Consider the following 26196-nt stretch of genomic DNA (forward strand, 5'->3'; position numbering starts at 1 on the left):
ATTTTCAGGGTTATTTTGTCGTCTTCTGGAAAAACATTTAAGGTCGTGCCAACTTTTTTTTTCTTCTCTCCCTGGAGGAGGAGGGGGATGCTTGGCTTTGGAAACTGAAGTCAGTGTAGGAACGTTTGGAAGTGCTCTGACAGCAACCTCAAAAAGAAAAGGGACTACTTTTTGAGACCAGATGGACTGCAAACACTGGCTCAATCAATAAAGTTGTGATTCAAACACAGAAATCCACATTAAAGTAACAGACAAGACGTAAAAATTGCCATTACAGACGTTATCTTTAAGATGTTAAAGTTTTCATTATTCGGCCGGGATGTGTGTCAGATTATCCGCCCGGCTGTCTGTCTGTTTTACCCCGTTCGTTTTCACACCGACATGCTGAAGTATAAAGACACAGGCTTTAAATACATCTCCCCACTGAAAGGGAATTCTTCAGCAGATGTGCAGCTGATAGTGTCAGGCTAATCTTTCAAAGCAACAGTATCAACTTTACTATGTTTTTATTAGAAAAAAAAGGATGATCGTCACAGATTATGTTTTAAAATCGGCTTTAGGTGAGGTTAAACTCTCTTTTCCTAACTTTATTTTATTCTACTTCCATGTTTAAAAAACAGGAAGTTATCTAAATTTAATTAGAGAGGTGTAAGATTTTTAAAGATGGAGCTGTAAAGTGTAAAACAGACACGTACAAAGCAGAGGAAGAAGCTGTTGAAATGGGCCAGTTAGTAAACTCTGTCCCACTTTATCACAGCATCTCCAGCATTGTCCACTGGGAGTTAACTTTTAGACTGTTTACTGGCTCAAAGGCCAGGCATGCATCTGAAGCCACATAGGCAAGATAATGTATCCCAGGCTACTAAAGCGGCCAAATCACTGTGCATTAAGACCGGACACACAATAGACAACAATGGCTTGCATAAACACTATTTAGAACTATTCACATGGCATTGAAGAGATGGGCGTCGACTCACTATTGCGGCAAAGCCGGCGCATTGTGCCGAGGTGAAAAGAAGTCTAATGAACAGGAAGCCTTATTTGAGAGAGCTGACAGTAACCATACAACAGCGGCATTGTGCGCTTGCCACCAACCCTGTGGGTCTCTACATTAGGAGAAATGATGAGAAAGTAACCCGAAAAGACACAGTGGGCCCTTGGACCCACGTAAATGCAAGCAGACAATAATGGGGGGACACAAGCTGTCCCCACCTTTACCCAAAGCTGCACGTTTACATGCACAGAACATCAACCGCTCTCATGGCCGAGGATAAAAGCCCCCTGGCCAGGAGGAACTTTGAAGTGCATTTGGGTTCGTTTACCACCAAAGACTGCAATTTTAGTGCAGCTGCACTTAAAATATATGTCATACATTTTAAATTATATCAAACTCTGCAGGGGAAGTTTGAAATTCTGGAGTTTGGTGAAGTAGGCCTCCTCCTCCTCCTCCTCCTCCTCCTCCTCCTCCTCTTCACACACATTCACACTCACATTATGCCCCCTGCCTCAAGCTTCATCAATCTTCCACAAAGGGGTGACATCACCAATAAGCACAGGCCTTTTGTAGCTTTAAGCAATAAGCCTTATTTACTGATGAGATAAGCCCTCTGCTATTGTCTCGCCCTGCACTTTTCTTCTTTCTCCCGCAGCTGAAGAATCAAACAGCACTTTTGGAAGGTGACAGAGCATGCCCGGGATTTAAGGGCTGAAGCATGCAGAGAGGTTTCCTATTTGGTGGCCTTTCAAAAGGGACATATTAGCAGGTTTAGTTCAAAGACGCAGAGGCAGGTAGAATTAGAAAAACAAGGGGGACAATTGTTTCTTTTAGTTTTGTTTTTATCAAATAAATTCCTCTTTTCTGCGCACGAGGACCTGATTTATCTAAGTGAATTCATCCGGTGGATGTTAAAAATACTCAGACAGGACAGAGCTCGAAACAAACCACAGCCTGGAGAGTTTACGAAGCTCAATCATCCATAACATGTGACCTGTAATTACTGTTTGTAGCAGTATTAGTCGACCAGTCGGAGGTGGTCACTAAACTGCTGAGGCACCGTGATACATTGCGGCTTATTAAGCCTCACATGTGCATGCTGGGAAGCTGGGAAGACCTTTCTGTTGTTTTTCCACAAGTTGCACGACGTCTAATAAAGTTGGAAATGTTGCACTTCTACTTTTGCAAACAGGGAGAAGTCGCTCTAACTAGGTTGTTGCGACGATACAGAAAATATAGCGTCAACACATTCCGAATGAGGACCTATTTTTACCGAGATAAAAAGCCATTTTCTAACACAGTACATCCAGTGTCACCACATGTATCTTAAAAAACGTGCCATTTGTTGTTTGTTTTTCTGAGCTGCACACACAGTCGTGTCAGGCCTTGGGAACTTGTCAGATATTCAGTTTGTAGTCACTTTAGAAAAAGGCTGAGCGCAGAGTCTCTGGGGAATCACTCCACTCCTCCTCCTCCTCCTCCCCCCCTCCACCCCACACACACACCTCATGTCACCAGCCAGGAACAAAGCCGCCATAGTCAATTCTCCTAATTTCACTGCAGCCTGTCGAAATCCCGTTCTCCCTTTTCTCCGTCTCTTCAACAAGTACTTTATGCCGGGATCAGTCAGGTCTGAGTCGCCCACAAAAACCTGAGGCTCTCGCTTCATCGTCTTTCAGCGCCGAGTTTGACACTCCCCAACTCCCTGCCATTCAGGCGCCTGCACCGTGCAATTTGTTTCCATTTGTCAAACAGCAGTATCCGTCACAAAAGAAAATGCTGGCACAACAGAAAGTTTGCGGAGAACATTGTCTCCTCCACCCAGAACGGCCTTCAGACTACTTATTTATCGGCCTGTAACAAAACCACCTTAAACAATTTACCCCACTTTCACTTGTTGTGGATACTTGTTACATTATTCTTCTCTCAACTGACAATAAAACATCTTTAACTGGATACAACATGTATCACACGCACGAATCAGCTTCCCTCTCAAAGTGCGGATGCTACAGTGTGAATCATTTCATTCTCCGCCTGCACATTGTGCTGACTCTTATTTTGTGTTTTATTTCTTTAGGATTAAACTTCATTGTGTGCGCAGGCAGGTTTCTCACACATTTATTTATTAAAGCTATATCAGCACTATGTTGACAGCATTTTGTATTCGCACACCTATTCAGATATGTCTAAAAATGCCGCCATTATTCGGCGACGTCGGAAGGTATCCGCTTAATAATACTTATTGTGCAAACTTTGTTGTCGCCATTCTTGCGCTGGCTGTTATCGAGGGGGGAGCAGAGAGGATATATGCTGACTCTGATGTAGATAGCGCCGTGAGTATTGCTATTGTGGCAGCTGCCGTGTGGTGCAGTCCCTGATAGGGTTGGGGATGCTGTCAATGCTGTGTCAGGTGCATTAGCACCTCAGAGACCCGTGATGCTCCAGCTGCTATGAGCCCCGTGTCTCCCCGGGCCCCTGGCCGCCAGCCTGACACCCGACACAAAGTAATCACAGATCACAGCGTTTAATCACTGAAACAAGCACTCCAGAGGACCCCACTGTCAATATCCCACTCTCTCATTATCTGTTTGGATTGCACATCCACACTGTCAGATAAACAGAGTGGAAAATTAAGATTAAAAATATGGTAATTTCATTTCAGGCAGCCGGCTCCTCTCACTGGCCCATTATGCTATTGATTACCTCTGAATTCAATTTCTCTTTTCAATGTAAACTTTAATCTATTCGCGAGCCAACAATTCAGCTCCCCAGGGGCTATTTGAGAGTAAGTAACCATTTAATATGACGCTGGCTGAAGATTCACTGGCTTTAATGAATTGTGTAAATCACTCGGCTTTTAAAGGAGCCGGTGTCCCCCAGTTCACGACCCAAATCTGGCCCTGGTTAAACACCGCCTTTTATACCCGGCTAAGTGTTTTTACTGACAGCCATCTATGAATGTGTAATCTGCTCTCGCCTGTAAGAAGGCAAATTAAACAGCTCATTTCTAATTGAGCTGCTGATGACAAAATTACGTTTTAATTAGGACTTAATCGCCATATTGCGCCACCAACACGCGGAAAATTATAGAGTGAAGAGCCACACTGATTTAGCAGCATGAGACTGAATGTAAAAAATCACTTGAGTCAACAAAATAATCACCGGGTTGTTTTCCTTAACCACGTAGCAATTTGTAGCGCGGCGGTTGTGACCACTGACCTGAAGCAAACACACCATTCAGACGTTTGAACGTAGGATGAGCAACAGCGGGAGGAAGTGGGTGTGAGTCAGTGTGATGTGAGACAGGAAGTCGAAATGAAGACAGAAACATTTTATCAATAAACATCTTTTATTTTATTTATTGTGTTCTAAGTCTAAGAAATCTACAAAGTGCAAAATCAATGAAGTACTTTTATTCTGAAATCACAGCCCATTTATCAGGAGCCATTTTACATTGAAGGAAGATTTTAAGAGGCAAACTTGCTGTTTCTCATCATCATTGCCCGTACATGTTGGATTTAAACAAGGGATGCACAATATTTGGATTTTTTGCCGATATTTTCCAACCTTTTTTGCCGATTGCAATACCGATATATTAGGCTCATGTTTTTTTCCACCTAATAGCAGAGAGCATCAAGTCTCCCCTGTAACGGAACTGATATCATGCCTACTCTTATTGTGGTGGTCAAAAACTCCCAGACATCTTGCACCCTTATTCACTCACATTTCTGAACGCACCTGAATGCAGCATCCCCCACGACACAGTGAGGGGGACATGCCCGGACTTGTTTACTGCACCTACTACGGAGACATCAGTGATCGCCGACGGACTCTTTTCATCGTGTGTGCGTCCATGAATATGTAAGTTAGTTTCGAGCTGATGTTTGTGTTACTCTCTGTTAGCATCGACTTTTCGGCGTGTTTGATGTTGTTAAGTCCGGTAAAATGAGAGGATGCGAGCTAACTGTTGTACCCCGCTTATCGATTGTCTCTGTTCCCATTGCCAGTGGAGTATACTCCTGTCTGTCTCTTTTCTGCTGCGTCACCGCCTGACTTCACAAACGCGCCGGATACAGGGTTAGTAAACAGTGAAGCTGTTCAGGTGGTTAGGTCTTTTATGTATCTATCACTCATTCAGTCTGTTTATTAAACTCGGCGCCGACAAATTTGGAACAATGTTCGAGCGCTGCTCGGACGGAGACGGGTCGAATTTGTCGCAGAAGTTAGCGACGGAGCATAGCATCGTGCTGGAGAGGGGTAGGAGATTAGTGTGTCGACACGGGTTTTGTGTTCCTATCAATGCCGATTGGAGCCGAGGCGATAATTACCCGGGTAATTATTTGGCCCGGGTCTGAATGCCGATTGTAACCTTTCCCACTGAGCAAAAAAGCCGGGTGTTAGCGGGTTTTTTGACCAGCGGGAAAACGGCTTTAGCTAGTTAAGAGTTGTGAAAGTTGTTTAACTTCTATTCATTGGCTGGAGTTTCTGTGACTTTTTAGTCTTTTCTTGTATGTTGTTGACGACTTTGCGCAGGCAGTGTGCATGCACACTCGTGCCAAGGTAATGTCGTAGCATAACGTCAAGCTTTTTTAGGGAATCGTCGAGCATTTAGGCGTAATTAAATTAAAAGCGTTCGGAAAATATCGGCAGAAAAATGCCGATGCCGATATTTTCAAGCCATTATCTGCAGATACCGATAACGTGCCGACAATATCGTGCATCCTTAATTTAATCCCTACTGCTCAATCCCTACAAGAGCTGAGGTAGACATAAAACCACTACAGTCAAAGGGCTGGAAGACTACTCAATAAAAACAGTGCAATTACAAAAATCAATGGTCTGATTAAGGCACAATAATTGCTGAAAACATGCCGTCTCCTCTAAACTTCTTGTCTTTCTCCATGTAATAAAAAGCCCAAAGTCCTACTCGGGAACAATGTTTGCCGTAAAAGAAGAATTTAAGCCACTGATAATTGATCGCACCAGGATTAACACGTCCAGTATGTGCACTCTTTTGAGCACCAGTGCAGGATTGAAGCTACCCAAGAGGCCAGAGCGCTCATACATAAACATAGCAGGGTGTAATCAATAAACAGCTCTGCAGTAATATGCTGTCAATGAAGGCACATCCTGCCTGGCCTCTTTTCTGTTCCAGACTATGCCAATCAAACTCACACTACACTCGGCCTGCTGGGAGTCTAAAGACACTTTAATACACAGAGAGGAATCTAAGTACATGTGGTAAAAGATTTGGTCAGCGAGGGGGCCGCGGCGACGCTCCACAGCGTCAAAGAGACGTCTCAAAGATGACACAGATGTCCTTGGCACGGCGCGCGTCTGTCGCCGGCTTTTTGTTCGTGTAAACCTGGAAGCGCATCAGGGAAGCAGTGTCACAGAAGCACAAAGTCCAAATCTACGCTACGATCTGCTAAGGTGTGATTTATGACACATCCAGGCAGAGCTGGCAGGAGGGATTTGTCAGTCGCTCAAGCATGCAAAAGTGGCTTATTTAGCTGTATAAACAAGTGTGAAAATATTGGAGATAATCAGTTTTATTTGAGTTGTTTTTCTCAAAGTGTCGACAAAAAGATGGATTTCTTAACACAAAGAGGCTGTGACAGACCGACGATTTCAATGAGAGAAAGTTGGTGGAAAACAGGTGAAAACAGGTCGGCCTCAGCGTGAGATACACTGTCTACTCCGGGATTCTCTTTCAACACGTACAAAGGAGCGACGGGTTGATATCAGATTATTGAATGTATTTAAACCTTGACTGACAACTATAGAAACTTGACACACAACATGCGGACCATCTCAGTATTTAATAAGTGGTGCTAGACAGTTATGGATGCTGCAGTAATCTGATCTAAGGAGAGCAGCCTACAATAAAGAAAGGAGAAACGTAAAGGGCTTGAACAATGTCGCCAGCAATCCGCCAGTGTGCGGGGTAAGACGATACCAAATAATACCACAGTGTGCTGAGTCTTTGAAATCAGTATTTTACTCATTTCACTCCTCTGGCGGAGGAGATACAGTTCCGCTGATAAATTTGTGCGAGGGACAGAAAGAAAATGAAATGATGCCTACTTTTTCTTATTTCACAAAGACCTGTTTGAAGTTGCAACGTGGTATCTGTAGTCCCAGACAGATGCACATAAAATGGAATTGAACAATGAATAGCCGGCTCTTATCTGCTCAGTGTCTGAAGGGGGAATACATCACAAATGAATTTCACAGGGAAAAAATATGGACATTCTCTATTACAGTAATCCCCATAGAAAGTTTATCCCAAATCGCGATGAAGTTAAACCCAATATTTCCAAATAGATACAGCGCAAAGAAAGCTGCTTTTCTGGAATCATCTGCAAAATGATCTCAAAATTACATTAGGAGAAAAAGATTATACGGAGGGCTTCACTGATAAAATCAGAGGATGTAAATCTACAAAGGGACAATTTCTCTCTCTTGAAATTAATGTTACGCTGTTGCAAAGCTCCAAGTAGGCACTTTAAATTAAAATGGTAATCAAGTGTGTTTGCATTGTCAGGGTTATGCACATCTCCCCTCGCTTTACTGTGTCATTTTGGAGGTGAGCAATGAAGTCTGGAGTTAAAGGGAGAGTCTGGGATTAGTCTGGGCTCCCTTTAGTGACAGCCCCCGTCCTGGGACAAAGGTGGGTGTGGTTACCTGTTTGGCTGTGTGCAGCAACGAGGCGGCCTCCGCTCTGCCTGTCTGTTGGACCATCTGGTAAAAGAGCCCATCCTGGTTCTGCAGCAGCGCGTACGGCTGGTCGTACTCCTGGATCCTCCCAGCAGCCAGAACCTGCAATCACACATACAATGCAGGGTGTGTGTGTGTGCGTGTGTGTTTGTGTGCACCTGTATTTTACTGTGGGGAAAACTGACATTTCAGCTGTTTCCCTGCTGAGTGATGCATGCAGACTGTGCAAGAAGAATGGGGGAAACAGTAGTTCTGCGCACACAGGAACCATCCATTTGACGTGACTCATGCAACAGCAAACACAGGTGCCTGTTTTCTGCTCGACAGGTTAAAGGACAATGAGCGTAACCTGTTAGCGCTGTGAGAGTCAAGTACGCTGACTCTGACAGACTGAAGACGAGGGATTTATCCGTGTATTTATCCTGGCATTTCAGCGGCTCAGGGGTGGTCCTCAAGTCAAATCCAACAATCACACCTTTAAAACACTCGAGAAAATTACCGTCATTTCTGTATCATCACATGCTGTGTAAACCGCACAAAGAATAGTGCCAATTCAAGCAGTTTGGAAAAGACTGCAATTATATCACAGACAAATTTTAACAAGCTCCATCCCCTTACAGCGGTAATGAGCAGTTTGTCAGCGCTAAAGCCCAGTTTCAGCGAGTGTTTAGCGTGAAAGGGAGCAGCAGTTTGGGAGCAGAATACGAGGAAAACATTCTGCATCTAAATATTGCGCAGCTTAAGATTTGGAAAGGCAACTCAGGTGGGGCCCGATTTAGTTCTCCTGGAGTGCGCAACAATCTGGGGGCATTTAACAAGAGCGTAGGTGTGAAACAGTCCCCGCTGCGTGATATTTGGCTTCTCTCCACAGCCCCCTCGGTGACCGAGCAGCCACCAGGTCGTGCCCTGCCCTCCGCAGACGCCGAACAAATGCCGCCACAAATGGCACTAATTGGCACCTCTGCAGGCAGTTGCAGGAAGGGGCCAAAGATCAAGTAGCACGAGCGCACGCTCAATGAGAGGGATGCTGTGAGGGAGAAATCAGGCCAGCTGTTGTAAAATAGGGCAAGTGAATTAAAAGTCTGTTAAGATTGTGCAGTAAGCTCCGTGAAGAGAAAGGAGGGGGCGTTTGTAGGTGATCTCAGGTGTGTTTCAAGTACAGCAAGAACAAGACGGGTTATTCAAAGTTTATGAAGGGATTTTTTTTTGTTAGTTTTAACCCCTTTTTCTCTTAATTCTTATTAATAACTTCTGATCACAGAAGGATAGAGGTCTCTGCTCGACGATGGAAATTTACTGCGTTCCCACTTACCAGTATTCTGTCACAGTCGATGATCGTGTTGAGCCTGTGAGCAATGGTGAGGACGGTACACTCTTGAAACTTGTCCCGGATCGTCTGCTGGATGAGGCTGTCAGTTCTAAAAGGAACGGGGAACACAACACCTCAGCACAGAACACTCCTTTCCTAAAGACCCTTGGGCAGGGATTTTACTGTGCACAGAACAACGGCTCATCAGCGCAGAGGTATGTGCAGCAGCAGGAATGAGAAATGAGATAGGTGCAATTATAATGAATTTATTATGAAATAGTAATTAGATCTATATGTGAACAATACTTTCTAATCTTTTCTTAAAAAGTGTAACAGTTGAACATTCGGCTCTTTTTGATCAATGCACCTCTCTGCTGTTGGTCTGTCTACAGTTAAGCTTCTACATGTGGAAGTACGGCTCAAATATTCATGCTCAACTTGAAGGCTCAAGTGTCCCTGACCTGGGGTCCACATTGGCTGTGGCCTCATCAATGATGAGGATGCGGTTTTTCCGGAGGACGGCCCTGGCCAGGCACACCAGCTGCCTCTGGCCCACACTGAAGTTGGAGCCCGACTCGGTCAGCACCGTCTCCAGCTTATTGGGCAGGTCCTCCACCACGGCCTTCATCTGCACCTGCGGAGAGGGAGAGCAGAGCCCCAACCCTTCATTACTCCTGCATAAAGGCTTCCTGTGGGGATGTCTTTAAAGAGCTATCCAAACACACCCATTAACCGCCTGGCACAATGCAGGGCCAGGTCCACTGATGACCTTGGCCAGTGCTCTCTTGTGGCCAGCCTCTAGCTTTAATCCAGGCCACCAAACCCATTCAGAGGCAGGACCAGGAGCTGAAGCCCTTCACTGTGGGGGGAGCCTTCATCCTGGTTGGCCTGACTGCCCAAACACATCTCCCCCAGCACTTTCAATGGTTCCCAGTTACAAGCCGCACATTGAGCTGGGCCCCATGGCCCTAATGGGATTTCCCCCCATGACTTGTGGCGAGCAGGGAGGCTGAATGGCAGCATTGTACAGGGGGACAGAGGGATCCCCCCCTGGGCCGGCGAGGGGGAATCATTCAGAGCCACGCTGGAGTACCTCTTGGAGTGCATTCCACAGGTCCTCATCTGTGTGCTGCCTGAAAGGGTCCAGATTCTTCCTCACGGTGCCCGTGAAGAGAACTGGGTCCTGTGGATAGATGGATATAGAAAGAGAAGGCCGTGGCCAGTTAAGATAATGACAAGGGGGACGATGTATGAAAGGGTTAAGACAAGCTTTGCAGAGCGCCGCTAGCCTATGTTTGTGGGGAAGATGTTCACAAAGGGCTTTCTCCACTCAGGAGCTCTATTGAACGTTCAACCCAACGATGCTTCAATAAGTTGATCTTTTTACTTCGAAAACCAGAGGATGTCTGAATATATGACACAAGAAAAAGAGCCATCCAGTACAGTAGATGTATCTAAAAATGTCAAGAAGTAATAGCTTCACTAGCCGACTGCGCTCATGAATGAACCGTCTCAGATCGCAGACAGCTAGGACGTCCAAGACATGTATTTATGGTGAGCCACACGCCTGTATCAAGGCTCAGCCGCACAGCCATCTTTAAGAGAGTAAATAAAGCTCTTTATTACAGTGCAGAGGAACGAGCCCGCAAGTCCTCCAACATGCCACTCTGTTTGCGGTTAACCTGATAAACAGGAGGAAGCCGGCTTCTCCTCGTGTCAGGTCAGATATTTATTCATAAATCCAGCTCCTGTGTGAAACCAAACACTTACTGGAGCTCTTCCAGGCCGTCACAAAGACACCGTCTTGCCTCTTATGGGTACAGAGCCGCTGTAGATAAGGCTTTTATACGTCTGCTTTGTTTTATCAGAGGACAAATACAGCTGCGCTTTTATTTTGAAAGCCTGAATTTATGATTCTTAAATGGTTGTAATGAACGTTTTAAAAGATCTTTAAGAGGAGCAACAGTTTTCCATCCTCATTGCAGGATGGAGCTTACTACAGATATGAATTTGACCTCAAATTGAGATACCTAGCAACTTTGGAGCAGGAATAAGAGTAAAATACACAATGTTACAGAACAACTCATCTGAATGTGCCTCACCGTCCACGCCTTTATCTCTGCTCTCTTATAAGTCAGCCTCAAAGCCGGTGCTGTGAAAGCAACACAGTAAAAACAATCCAGCCTGCACTCATGTGTGTAAGCACGTAGATTTCTGCAGTGTACACACACACAGAGCACACACCCCTCCAACACAAAATCATGTCTCAACAAACCTTCATGTAGGTCACAAGACTCGGGACTAACTGCTTAATATTCTTTCATAAAACTAAAGCTTTGAGGAATTCATCCCTGCTACCTGGACCTGAGGAAACGTTCCACCTCCTTACTTCCAATGAGCTTTTTCCTTCTGTCACAGAAAAATACCGTCTTGTCATTAAGCCAGCTGAAGTCCCAATTCAAACTAGTTTTGTGACACACTTTAATTGAGGATTCAATGTTAGGTTGGAAAAACTGCTTTCAAGCACAGCTTTCCATAGACCGATTATGTGCTCCAGCAATTCTAAGCCCTCTGTTTGCCGCAGAATTCATTTCTGACTAAGTCATTCCTGAGAATTCAATAGAAGCGGAAATGGATCCTTTTTTTAATGCCATATGCTAATAAAAGCTTATCGTAATCAAATCTGTGGGTGGCAAATAATGAAACTCCTCACTGGCAATGTATGGTATGCATATCACACTCTCGAATATCATGTAAAATGTACGGCAAGCTGCAATTTATATCAAGGTTTTCTTTCCGAGTGAAAGGCCGACTGAACATCACTTTATCTCCGACGTCTCGCAGGAGAATAAAAAGGCGTTCAGATTCATTTGTGTGAGTGTGTAAGTTTGTAAAACTAAGGTGTTGATACAGAGAAGCTCTGAATGTTGGTACAACTTCATGTCATGAAAATGGCATACAGTAGGGCCGCGCGATATATCGTGGAAAAATCGCAATTGCGATGTGCGCACGTGCAATAGTCACATCGCAGGGCGCGCGATAGTGCAGCAAATTAAGTGAAATTCGTCAAGCTCAGAAAACTCACGTATCCTGCTTTCTGTTGGCACACACAGCTTCACGCCGTGTGTGTGCTGCAGGTGTAGCTGCAAATAGAAAACACTCCGCGGCACGTCTGCAACAACTGCAGCCCAGGAGTCTTTTGTAGGCTATTTATTAGGGATGCACGATATTGGATTTTCTGCTGATATCAGATTAGGGATAGACCGATTATCGCCGCCGATATTCAGCATTTTGACGCATATCGGCATCGGCCTTTTTTTGTTTTGTTTTTATCTGACGGCTGATAAGAGATCAATTTAAAACTGGGTTATTTTGGCTCTGATGCATATGCTTAAAGGCATTTAAACAAAGTTAAGTGTTGGAGTTTGTATTATTCAAAATTGTGACGCCAATATTTTCACTTTTACTGCAAATGAATATCGGCTTCAAATATCGGTTATCGGCCTCCTTGACTACTAATAATCGGTATCGGTATCGGCCCTGAAAAAAACATATCGGTCTATCTCTATATCGGATATGCCGATATTTTCAAACCCTTTTTGCAGATTGCAGATTTCGATACCGATATATTAGACACGTTTTTTTCTCCGGAATTAATATCATGCCTACTCTTATTGTCGTGGCCCACTGGCAGATGCAGAAATAACACATTACAGTGCTTTTTAAAATGTACACATACACTGGGCAAAATAAGAAAAGTACTTAAACTTAGGTTATGTACAAAATGCCATACATATTTGTATGTAACATTTTCTTTCAAATAAAACTGTAATATTCCTACAACTTAAAACAGGCTTGGATGATGCTCTCCCTGAGACAATCCTGACAATCGCCACAACTAGAGCAATTTTATCAACTGCACAGAACAAATACATAAAATGAAATCAGCCTTGATGATCATCATGTACCCTTCTTCACGCTTGACGGAAGAGACGTGCTGCAGGCAGTGCGCGCACACTCACACAGAGTTAATGTTGTAGCATTCTGTCAAGCTTTTTTAAGGAATCATCGAGCATTTAGGCAGAATTTGGCCGATAAACATATGTCATTTTCAAGCAATTATCTGCAGATACCGATAACGTGCCGATAATATCGTGCATCCCTACTATTTATTTAATAAAGAAACGTGTCGCTCCGCCTGAACTCTCTCTACTTTTTCATGCGGGTGTCAGAGTCTGAACCAAGAGTAAAAGTAGGAGAGGTGTTTTATTTTGTTTGAAGACTTAAAAGACCCAAATAATAAAAAGAATAGTTGTTAATTGTTTATATGAACATGAAAACACACTGTGTTTATCTGGTGCAACTTCCTGTAATTTTTAAAATTGCAGAACAAAAAGATATCGCAATGAATGTTTTTTCCAACGTGGTGCAGCCCTCTCATACAGTATGGGACACGGCTGCACGTGCGGTTAAGGTTCTGACTCGTAACCTTCTACTTTGTGCAAGGCTCTCCCTCCAGGAGGCACACAGAGTAAACAAAATCACATCAAACACACATCACATCCATCTCAAACTAGTTTGGACTTGGAAGTAAAACTTTATCTGAAGAAGTGGTGATGCCAGAAAGCTATCAAATCCACGCAAAAGCATTAATGAAAGTGTTTTTGGGCATCTTGGCTGCACCCTAGAAATGTTTGAGACTTGGGCAAAGTGACGGTGTACAAGGGGACTCTGACTGTGAGGATGGGGGAGACTTCTCCTAAGCAGCTTTCCCATGTTTGGGGGGTAGAGGGCTAATCCTCTGTCAGGGATGGGGAACTGCTCTCTTCACAGCACAGGCCGTGGGAGTCTTCTCCCCTCCCTCCACTCCGCTGACACTCACCCGCAGGCTGGCATTTTCTTAATGCCGTATCAGTTTCAACAAGCGGAAATAAAGTTAAACTGTCTCAAGGCATCCGTTTGTCTCACTTTCAGAAATCCCCTCGGAGACGACTGTAATTCTCCTCACTTGTTTCAGCTTTTTAAAAGCCAGGCGTGTAAAAAAGGGGCAAAAGCACGAAGGTGTCTGTTAGCAGTGTTCATCTGACGTTTCTTTAATCAGGAGGAATCTTCAGTCAGAACGAGTCCAACAGATTTAGAAAATTCAAAGAGTGCAACGTTAAACATATACGAGGAAATGCTGTCCTTAAGTTGTAATATATTATGTCTGATATTTTAGTTAATTTAATTCATATTATTACAGAAGTTGTTTCAGTGCCAGGACAAAAAAGCTCAGATTGTGAGCAATTAAAAAGCAGCACCTGTGGGATGATGGATATTTTCTGGCGCAGGGTGTGCAGGCCGATCTCAGAAGTCAGGAAGCCGTCAATCATTATTCTTCCCTCAGGTTCCGCCAGTCGGAACAAGGCAGATATCAGGGAGCTTTTACCAGCACCAGTGCGCCCAACGATGCCAACCTAGAGTGAAGAGTGAAGGGAAATATTCTTTATTACTTCATAAAAACATAAAATATGATCACGCTTCGTCAGGCTATTAATCATAAGAGAGCTCATTGTGTCCGTGTCCCTGAGGGAGCATGTCATATGGCTAACGACAATGGAACCACTTGTATGGTGTGGAGATAAAAAGAGATTGATGGGGAACATTGTAGTCTACAACAAGCAGGAAGAACACATCTTTTTGGTGGATATGGACAAATTACTTTTCAAAGAATGTTTTAAGCCTCTGATATAAAAAACTAAATATGTTCTCTTATTTTGGCGGTATCCTTCAGAATAAATCTGCGTTTTGCATGTTTCTAATTCAAGTCAGAAATGTAAAGTCTACTTTATTTTATAAACTGCTCATTTCATAGTCCAACATCTTTACACACTGCAAATGTCAACAGGTTGGACATGTGTAGTTACTTATTGTAACTCTAGTTCTATGATAACAGGTGAAGTCACTTAATAAGGCTCTGTACTCTTTTTAGGTTTAACCATCTTATTGTATCTGTGTATGTACTGTACAGCAATTGCTATTCAATCAGTATGTAAGGTTCAAAGGTTCACACTGATAAGAAAAAAAGTATGTTATCAAAGTTGTACAGTAATCCCCAAGGCTGTTTTATTAGCTGGCTTATCAGTTAGCTAAGAAGCTAAGCTAACAGGTACGGCCAGGTCCCACACCGATACTTGCTAACTAGTGCTAATATATAAATAAAATATTAATATTAAACTTGCCAAAACATTGGAGCACAGACCTCTTAAAGGCTTAATATGCGACTTTTATGTCCAACTAAAACAAACGCTCTGTTTGGCCACACCTCCGCCAACCTACAACCTGCGACCTGCAACTTTTTCCGCCCGGCCTCTTCTACTGTACCGTTTCGGAGACATTTCTAAGTGTTATGTTCTGCTACGTAGCAGCAATTGACCATAATTATAACAGAGCAAACAATCAAAATTGGTATGTAGGCCTGTACAGGCTCATGTTACAGCTCGAGCTGCAATAGACCGCAGCCAGCATTATACTGTTGCAGGCTAACGTTAGCACACTTAGGTTTACTATGCATGTTGCTACAGCCCCCCACTAGCCTGGTTAATTACACAGAATGGCCGTGATATGATTACGCTACAGAAAAGTAAGCAAGCACGCGTAACATTCAAATAAACAGTGCGTTAGCTATCATCCTTAATGTTACTCTAGAACGCGTACATGACCTCGCATGAAACGGGAACGCAGAGCCGTTCACTCTCTTTTTAGGAAGTTATTTTTCCAGGATCAATTTCATACTCGGATATATTAAGGTGTAAAATGTTGCATATTAAGCCTTTAAAGGGACTGGGCCATTTTATTTGTCAAAAATTTGTAGGCTATGAAAAACCTCAACAGGCAACAACTCCACAAATACCGCCGAGAGGTCAAGTTTAGTCGTTCGTGGCTGAGGTGACATCTAACATAAAGCTGATTTCAGTCTGAATGCCTGCCTACAGCGATGTTAGCGGCTGTGTCAGGTGCTTCCAGCTAAATTCTAATGTCAGTATGCTAACATGCTCACAGTAACTATGTTAACAGGCTGCTTTAAGAGGGCATAATATTTACGATGTTAGCCCTCTTATTTCAGCATGTTAGCATGCTAATAGTTGTAAAATAGGGCTACAGTTGAGACTGATGGTATCAAAGTTACATGCACATGCACTGCTTTGTTATCTTAAATGCACAGACCAAAAGAGCACCAACACAGAACAGATTATTATTATTTTTTGGTTGTATTTTTTTGAATTTTTTCCAGGGTGAAAATCCAAACAAAACTGGTGAAAACGATGGCACCTCAGGGCAAATCATCCCGTGTCCCTCTGCACAGGGCTGCTGATGCCACACGCTGCTGCCTGCCAACACATAGGCCTGTTATATGGAATTACATAGCCAAGTGGCAACCTTTTGTTTCGCCCTGGGTTTACCAACAATGCTGCTGCCATAACAAAGAACCGCTGTGTGCGCCTCATAACATGCCAACACACAGAGAAGATGTAATTCCGCCATTATTCTCCCCTCTTTGCCCATGTAGGTGGAGCGTAGATCGGATCAAGCTCAATGATCCAGGATCTAAATTAACTCTAAATATGATTAAACGCAAAGGGCAGGGTCGATCTCTCCCTGTAAGCACGACGCTCGGCTGCACTGGGCACGTAGTAACTTTCTCTCGCTCTCTCTGAGCCGAAGTAAAGGCAAACAGTAAAGTTATCTTAATTGACAAAAACACAGAGAGCTGTCCAGTGGGCTGAAACAGTCCAACTAAAAGAGCCCCAAAATGCTCCGGCTTATCTCAAGAGAAACACAGGAACGCACTGCTGGATGCCTTCACCTGGTTTCTTTGTAGGAAACATTTCAGAAGAGCAGACAATCTTTCCTGAAACCTCTTGTGACCTCATGTCATGACACTTTTATTGTGACAGTATAATATGACAGACCCGTCTTATGGAGGAGCTGCAGCAAAAGGTGCGCAGGTACGATTGAACTGCTCACAGAATCAGGTCCCTCCTTTAAAACAGAAATGAGGAACTTTGGATGCAGACTTTGAGAAGATATCAGAGCTAACACATCTTAGCTTAAGTAACCAATTTTCTCTCAAGATTAAAGGAGGAAGACACATTGCATCATACCATGAATCTGTACTGGGATAACACAGGTACTTTTATGTAAGAGCCACCTGGTCAAGAGACTATTTATTTGTAAGAGAGACAAAGGTTGCTCATGTGGGACCAAGGGGTGAGGAAAGGCAGAAGGAGTACAATAGTTGCCTGGCCCCATCACAGCTTACCAACCAAGAGTTCTGTTCTTTCATCAGACAATGTCAAAGTCCTGTCTTAACAAACAGATGCTGAGAAGACATTTGCAGATATTGCTAGAAAAGCAACTTCTGCTAATGAATATGCTTTAAATAGTAGTGCATGCTGACAGCAGTATGTCCTTCACCTGAAGGAAAAATAAATTGTTTGTCATTGACAACTCAGCTTGCAGCGAGAACAATCTTTAGTCGTACCGTTGATCAAAAAAAGTGGATCAAGACTAAGGTCACCTCTGCCCTTTTTGAAGGGCCAGCCCCCATGGTCTTTGACAGGCAGTTATCCCAAACTGACCCACCCGATACAAACACATTTTTAGAGTGAGGAAACACAAGGGAGCCAACGGACAGACTTAGCACAGGTCTATGTTTTATAAGGCAAATATTCCATCCTTTCACAATAAAGGTACTTTATAGGCCCCTCCTACAACAATTGATGTTTAAAAAACGACTTGTTTAAGTGTTGGTGCTGATGGCCCATCAAGTAAGTGATAGTCATAGAAAGGAAAAGATGTTGATGATTGGATCGACTATTTATGTTCAGGAGAGAATGACTTTTAATTTGAGGGGCCAGAGGGAAACTTTTGATGAGAACTGGACTAAATGTAGAGAATACGTCAAGAACTTTAGACAATATTAAAAATAAAGGAACACTTCCCAAGATTGTGTATTAAAGTTTTGTAAACTGAAGTTTTTTATTTATTTTTTCTATTATTATTAACTTCATTTGTTTTAATGTATCTATTTATCATTATTCTTATTATCATTTTTATACTTGAAAGGTGTTCGTGTTCATGTGGTGTCAAAGTTGTTTCATGTATTTTCGGTCAATTCTGTCTTTTAAAACCTATAAAAAGAGAATTAAAAAAAAAGGAAAAGTTTTTTTTATTTTTATAGACCTAATCGACCTCATCTTTTGATGATTTAAAGAATCTCGAATATTTTAGTTTCGTGCTCTTGAGCGCCACCCACTGGCCATAATCAGTGGTTACTGGAGTACATTTCCCAATTTAACCAGACGTCTATAGCTGGCTCCCTTTGTCATAGTTGTAACTGTTGATTTTCCACACTTTCCTTTTTAGACTGTTTGCCTTCATCTGAGCGTCGAATTTGTTTCTTTTTCTTTGGACCTTCACTTATTCTTGAAGTTGTATCCGTATTCATCGATCTTTTCTTTGTTTGTTCAGCCGTAGTAGATTACTGTTTACTTGCAACACTTGCAGAGACTGGAAAAGCAGCCGCTTAGCTCTGCCTACCCTCTCTGGCAGACCACTGCTGGCTGATGGAAAAGGCGTCACTAACTGGGCGCCAGTCCACAATAATACTACATACTGCAAATGCAAAGGCTTTCATCAGTGGGCCATAAGCTCAATCACCATTGTGTTAACTCATTAGGTGATTTATAGCGACTTAACAGACATTTATTTACATGAAAAAGATTGAGATTATACCTTTAACCTCTTGCTTCTGGTGCAGCCAGTAAATATCCAGTTAACAGATAACAGACATCCTTCTCTGTGTACCGGTCATTGTTTATAGTCAGACTTGTAACTTGGAGATAAAGTGAAAACATCACATCTAAAACCAGATAGTTATGTCATTTTTTATAGAGGTTAATAAAATGCTAAATTGTAGTTGACAATAGCCAATTAGCTCCAGGATTTTATTTCAGCCAACGCGTTCCGCCTCTTTCGCTCTCCACACAGACCGTTTCCTGCATGCAACAAAGCCCTGCTCAAACACCATCAGTCTATACTACTGGAACTACAACGGACAACAAACAGAAACCAGAGCGCTTGCCCAAAATCTTGTCCCTCGCCTACAGATTCGGCATTCATATGCAGATCTCTGTTTATAGAGACTAGCTAGAAGGAGACAAGATGTGAACCCGAGGCTTTGTGTACCTGTCCATCCATCTCAAGCTGCCCTAAAAGAACATCACCCTTCTTCCAGATTGGCGTGGATGTAAACAAACGTCATCTCGAGCTATTTGAAGAATTTGATGGCTGTAGTTTCTCTTTTAAAGAACAGTTTCTTGACGCATTTCAAACAGTGTTCAGCACGGATCAGTCACACTTTCTCTGGCTTTCATCAATCAAACTGTAAGAAAAAAGCTCAGCATCACGCTTATCGTGTCACCTTTCCGTCTTATAGCAGACAAACGGTACATAAGAGAGTCAAAGTTCATTTAAGAAGCCACGTTACGCAATCAGAGTTTATCTATAGCTAAATGAAGAAGAGATGTCTGCTGTGTTTTTATTTAATTCTAGGAGAATTAATAAGCCCTCAGGTCTCTATACAATGATGGTCAGCTTCTGTGTTGTAGTGAGAGGTGTGTTTTTGTATGATTAAGTACAGTACATGTGAGTGAGAGGCAGAGTGAATGGTACTGTAGGTGGTAGGTGCAGGGCTCCTTGTGAAAGGGCGTCAGGGGAACTGTCAGGATGCACAAAGCCTTTCACCCCCATGGCATGTGGCAGAGATCCCTCCCATGGGCTGACAGAGCCAGGGCCTCTGCACTTATCAACCCATCCATTGTGAAATCAGCCGCCCTGGCCAACCATAGCCATGCAAAATACACCCCCTGCATTAAACACAATTTCAATCATCCTCAACCATCTCCCTCTGCCTCCCCCTCCCTCACCCCTCTCCCTCGGCCTCTCCTCTCTCTTACAGTGAATAAACAGTTGTCACCGTCAGGTAGCTCAAAATGCAAATAGGGAACAAATGGATCCACTTGAACAGTCTTAATTACATGATATGTATTCCATGAATCACAAATGGTATAGTAGTGAAGATTCAGCAGCACAATGCGGTGTCCCTTTAATAATTGATTTCAGAATAAAGCCACATAAAAAGGAATCACACCACACCCTCTACACTGGCTGCATATCAAGCTACGTCACAGGCGGTGCACACCAGCGAGCATGCAAAGGTGGGAATAAAGACAAGCACCTTTTCTCTGGGCGTGAAGACGACACTCAGGTTCTTTAGGACCAGAGGCTCACTGGCACTGTAGGAGAAGTTGACTCTGTCGAAGGTGATGGAGCCTGTCTTTGGCCACTCAGGCGGAGGCTGTTTGTCGGTCTCCCAAGGTGCTTCACTCTCGAGCTCTGCATACTCAACCACTCTCTCCACTGATGTCATCTACGTCAAATAAGGAACATTTATTTAGATATACAGTACTGTGCAAAAGTTTTATATGCATGAACACGATTGCACAGGAGGTTTAATACCACTTTAGCAGGTGCTATATTTATTGAACACACCCGTTAGCATGGAAGCATAGCGTGCATGCTCTTTAATGTGGCCCTAAAACTCCATCGCAGAAACTAAACTTCGTGTGTACAATCTTTAACCTGCTCTCATTAACACTGTTGGACGCAGCCGGTGGAGTTGTACATTTATTCTTCCCATAATTTTCTTGTTATGATAAAAAATTTAAAATTAAAAGTCATGCAAAAAGGTTCAATGATGTCCAAACAAAACATAACCTGCTTTGAGTGTTCTCACCATGTTCTCAATTTCTGCACTCTGCCTGACGCCCCATTGGAACATGCCTGTCAGAGTCACAGCATAAGACAGAGCCAGACCCACTGCACCTGGCTCCAGTCCTGTAAGATCAGAATAAAGCAAACCCCCTTCATGCCTTTATCATCCTGGTTTCACTAATAATGTCTCACGTGTGTATAATATTTAATGCATACTGTACCGTCTCTGAGGTAAAGGCAGCCGAAAGCTGTAATGGTGACAAAAACGGAGCAAATTCCATCGAGACGAACGGCGAACCAGCGAGAGGTCGTCAGGAACAAGAACCAGGCCTCTGTTAATAAACACACACACAGTAGATAATATATAACAACTTAAAAAGTTAATATAACCAAAGTATGTTGTTTTATTCTCACCTGAGTGAAGATCTTGATATTCATCAAACATTTGCTGAAACCTCTGCTGAACCTTGAAGGCACGGATGGTGCTCAGGCCTTGGAGAGAGGAGGAAAGGTGGGAGAATACGGGACTCCGAGCTAAAAGACAGATATACATAGTAAGCATATCTGTTTACAGTTCGACAAACATGCATCAGTTATATAAGCTCTTTATGCATTCAACACCCCGGTGATGTTTAACAACACAAATGCATCCCTAATACTGAACTAGGGGCAGTTTTGAAGGTGTGCTGCGTCACACGACATTTAATATTCCGCTGATGCCGAACAGTTCTGATTCAGAGAAAGGTTGCAATTGAGTGGTCTTTTGTTTCTCTATTTGTCAGGCTCACAAAACCAGAGACAAAACCTAAATGTTTCCTCTGAGCTTTTTAACGGCACTTTTGTTCTTTAAGATGATGGAACCTGTCGGCCAGTGTGCATTCGGGCTCTCAGCCCAGAATAAAATAGATGAACTCAAGCCTGCAATGGCCCAGTCATGCCCACTTGGCATTTTTCCCATTGTATGTGATGTCATGAACTCCCGTCTCTTGAGGAAACTGCGTGTGGCCGAGCCATAGGCCACCGCCACCTTTAGCCTTTATGCTAATGACCATGGCTTCCTTCAATGGTCTATTAGCATTCCTGTGGTCTGCTTTTGTCTCTCTCCACAAACGGACATGCCCACCCCAACCATCCACAAAAAAAATTACTGGTAGACTCGAGGCGCTTGATGTCCCTGGAAGTCTTCAGGAAGTAGCAACGCAGGAATAGGAAGACAGCAAGAAGGGGAACAACGGGAATAAGGATCCAGGGAATGATTATGGCAGCCACTGCGATCACTCCGATGACCTGGAGAAACACCTGGAGAGAAGGAGACATGTGAGCACAATATTTACCCAGAGTGCAAAGCTCTGCTACTGCAGTGTGGTCTACCACCGGGGCAGTGAGGCCTATTTCTAAAAGCTCAACAAGAGAAACTCTGTCAGTCGTATTTGTGTGAAACCATCATGGACACACAGCAAGGTAACAGCAGGTTGTGGGACTGAGGTTATGTGACTCACAGTGTGAAAGGAAAACGATCACAGTGCTAATTCTCACTTAGTAGCAGGTGAGAATTTACCACTTGGCCACTGCGGCTCATATCCCCACTCTCCTGGGCTTTCCCTTCAACACTTCTGGCCTGTAAGCCTCCCTGGCAGAGCAGCCAGCCAACAGGCAGGGCCACAGTGACTGGCAGAGGGCTCTGGGAACCACACTGTGGGTGTCTGATACATCACGCTGCAGCCGCACAGCCCTCAACAACACAGTGACTCATCACCCGTGTTAATGGCTCTGTGACACATCGAGACCAGGATACCAGAGCTGCCTAAACAGGATTGGAGAGAATGAGTGTGATGACAACAAAACAGCAACACACCCACTTTGTTTAGCAACTGAAGTGAGCAACTGGTGCGTTAGTATTATGATCATTAATATATAGAGATAAATGAATTGCACCAGAGCTCAGTGAGGTGACAGTTTTCAAGTACTTCATTGTTGTATCTTTCTTCAGTGTACTGACACACCTGCACTTAACCTGAGCATTTCTATTCAAAGCAATCTAACACAAGTGTATGCAATAGACTTATGAGTGCAACTGTTGCACTCCTTACTGCACTACATTCATCTGATAGTTTCATATGATTAGCCTTTTAAATATGACGTTTCTTATAGTCTAAACTGCCAAACAGCATATTAAGTATGAGCTCTAACTTCACCTACTACAATATCAAAATGCTGCTTATGTGCCCAAGGACACTTCGACATGTGACCGTAGCAGTCAGGGATCGAACCCTCAACCTTCCGATAAAGAGTCGACCCGCTCTGCCACTGAGCCACAGCCGCCCCAAGCTACCTTCATTTTAATTCAACATTATTTGTAGATGATAACATGAATTTTGAGAGTCTGTAAATAATCTTTATTAACTTTTGGCCAATTCCTGTCATAAATACGTCCAGTGGTGGAAAGTTACAAAGTACGTTTATTCTAGAAAATATATTTAAAGTGGTAATCTCGAAGATCTCAGTTTCGTTCTCTTTGGCAGCACCTATGGTGATTAACGGTAATTGCGGGAGCACACTTCCCAATTTGACCAGACTTCTCTGGTTGGTTGAACTCTTGATTTTCCTCGCTGACGGTCGATTTCCTTTGTAGACTGTTTGCCTTCATCTGAGCGTCAAAAATCTTTTTCTTTGGATTTTCACCTATTTTTGAAGTTGTATCTGTAGTCATTAATCTTTTCTTTGTTTGTTCAGCCATAGTAGATTACTGTTTACTCGCAACACTTGCAGAGACCGGAAAAAAGCAGCCGCTTAGCTCCGCCTACCCTCTCTGGCAGACCAACCACTGCTGGGTGATGGAAAACGCGTCACTAACTGGGCGCTGCTTGTGATTTTTTCCACTAAAATCACTACAGACAACCAGTCTATAATTCTGCAAATGCAAAGGCTTTCATCAGTGGGCCATAGGCTCAATAGATAGTGACTTAACAGACATTAATTCACATGAAAATCTTCGAGATTATTTTTACAGTTTTTCTGATTTAAACTACTTTAGTTTTGTTCTTAACTGCACTCCAGGGGGACACAGTATTTGACAGCTCTAGTTACTACTTTTCTTTTCTCTGAAGAATGATTTGAAGACTTGAAAATAAAACACCTAAAGATTTAAGAGGTAGTTCTTTTAGGTGTGACCCTTCAGAAAAAGGCGAGAGTTCCTGGTCATGTTTCTGGGCTCTGTGAGTTGTCTGGGAGCCGCTACGTTACATATACAGTAGATTAAAAATAATACGTGTTTCACAGGGGCTGTTCTTGTTAAGGTCTACTTTTGAATGCATGACTTGGACTTGTTATATGTGGGTGTAATATACTTAATTAAATATACTAAATAAATCCACCACTGAATATGTAAGAGAGCGTTTCTTCTTAACTGAAAGGTATACCGTCTTACATATTTCATATTCGATCGAAAGATGATAAAATTGAAACCTCACACCCTGAAATTAGACCCATCTTAAGAGACGAATCCTCAGACGTGGAGATTAGGATCGTGCTGTTACCTTCAGTGGTCTCAGACTGGCCCGGAGAGATGAAAATTTAATTTAGCACCTTAATTACGGATGTTATCTGCCACTTAAGCACACGTTTAAGCATGATCACTTTCAGTGTAGTTTTAGGATGAAAAGCTACTCGATTCCATTTGCAGCTCTGATAAGAGGGTATTACTAGCCTTGCCATTGCTGTAGTGGAGCCCGCACAATCAAACAGTGAGTGGAAGCTACTGAGCACAACTGATCCTGAGAATTTCACAGTACATAAGTTTCAATCTTAGCCTTGATGGAAGGCTAACCTGACTGCAGAGTGAGATGGTGGCGCATGAGCCATTGCTGCGCGTTATCCCGGCGTCTCTCGAGGGGATCAAATATTAACTGAACAAACGTCTTATCGTATAAACTGTTTGTCTTGGTGACGCAGTGACGCCGCTCATTCCTGTTTGCTGACTTGCTCATTTAAATTCTAATTGGGCCCCGTTTTCGGTCGCAGGGGTCCGAGCAGGTTTATCTTGACAGCGAGGTCGTCTGAGGGGACGGAGGGAGGAAAAGGAAGCATTAGATAGGAGTCTTGCCTCCTCCTGCTCCCCGGGGCCCGCCGTCGCCAGGGCCATGTTTGATGTGATCCATTTGCGTGGTCTGCCGCTTATCGTGTCAGCATCGGGAACACCGTGGCCCCCACCCACACTACACACAGATGCCTCAGATAAGTGATCCTACAAGCATACACCTCGCACCCCCCCCTGGTTGGACCCACTTCCATATCTCTTCTGAAGCCACACAGGAACCGAAAACTCCCAAAGCCACATCCCGCTGCACATAAAAGTGGAGAAAAGGATGAAAGGTTTTGTATACAAACAGTTTAAATAAAGAATTACCACTAATTGGTCTTTAGCAAGAAAAGAAAGCTACCGCACGCATGTGATTCAGTCATTCAAGCAGACTGGGCACACTGCTGCGCCCAAAGACCATTGAGATCCATGCTGACCCTAATTGCTTTATTTTCTCAATGATGCTATCGGCTCTTTGATGTCCAAATAAATGTAGAAAATTGAAGTTAATTGCTATATTTGTGTTCGGCGGTGATAGCGACGGTTGTTCCGCAGCAGAAAATAAACACTTTTCTTTAATTAAACATCCCTCCGGACACAAGGAATCAGTACGCCTTTTTACAACCTCTTTTTCATCCTCCCTTTATTTACTGACAGCGTGCAATATTTGCCAATGGGAAAAAAAAAAACGTGCAAACAAAACAGGAAGTGAGGGAAGAGGGAAAATTCCTCAAAAGGAGGACTCTGTCATCGCTGGAATTTCTCTCTTTCTTTAACCCCACACTTTTTCCTGACAGAGCGGCACAATACGTCGCAAGGGTCAGCGGCACTGAAACAAAACAGGGCTGTTCCACTCGGGCTCCGGGACAATGGAAGTGACCCGATCCTTTCTGGCCTGTCTGTGGGCTTTATTTTAGCGATAAATACCCAGATGCTGTGGCCCTTTTCTTTGAGAGAAATGACTGTGGACACCTCCTTCACATTTTCCCTTTCTGGGCCGTTTTCACTTCATAAAGCTGCAGTCAATGTGTTTTGTGTGTGCTGAGGAGGGTCTGACACATACTGTGGTGGTCTCAGTCGCTGTCTACATTGGTGGCTCAAGTAGTCCTAGGATTAGGCCTTTGTGTGCTGTGAAAAGGTAAAAGAAGTCACTTATTTGGGCTCAGTCAAGCTGCTGATTTCCAACCCCATTTTGGAAATAAGAGAAAGGCTTTGAAATGCTCGCTCTCCCTCTCTCTCTCTCTCTCTCTCTCTCTCTCTCTACTATAAATCACTTGT

The 26196-nt window shown here is 43.4% G+C and overlaps 1 protein-coding gene across 1 annotated transcript in view; it reads right to left on the reverse strand.

Moving 5' to 3' along the window:
• Positions 1 to 6243: 6243 nt before the first annotated feature.
• Positions 6244 to 26196, reverse strand: part of LOC138592213 (ATP-binding cassette sub-family C member 4-like) — a 39864-nt gene continuing 19911 nt past the window's right edge. Inside the window, exons 21-31 of the mRNA XM_069662915.1 lie at positions 21989 to 22139; positions 21255 to 21374; positions 21062 to 21172; positions 20863 to 20963; positions 20305 to 20496; positions 14324 to 14479; positions 10117 to 10206; positions 9485 to 9657; positions 9027 to 9132; positions 7682 to 7816; positions 6244 to 6359 (exon numbers count right to left, since the gene is read on the reverse strand). Coding sequence (XP_069519016.1) covers positions 6282 to 6359; positions 7682 to 7816; positions 9027 to 9132; positions 9485 to 9657; positions 10117 to 10206; positions 14324 to 14479; positions 20305 to 20496; positions 20863 to 20963; positions 21062 to 21172; positions 21255 to 21374; positions 21989 to 22139 — 1413 coding nt within the window. The 3' untranslated portion in view covers positions 6244 to 6281. The remainder of the gene's footprint in view (positions 6360 to 7681; positions 7817 to 9026; positions 9133 to 9484; positions 9658 to 10116; positions 10207 to 14323; positions 14480 to 20304; positions 20497 to 20862; positions 20964 to 21061; positions 21173 to 21254; positions 21375 to 21988; positions 22140 to 26196) is intronic.

The sequence above is a fragment of the Semicossyphus pulcher genome, unplaced genomic scaffold (genome assembly GCF_022749685.1).
Source record: "Semicossyphus pulcher isolate SPU_LCO1_2020_fin unplaced genomic scaffold, fSemPul1.0.p SCAF_15, whole genome shotgun sequence".
Classification (NCBI taxonomy): Eukaryota; Metazoa; Chordata; class Actinopteri; order Labriformes; family Labridae; genus Semicossyphus; species Semicossyphus pulcher.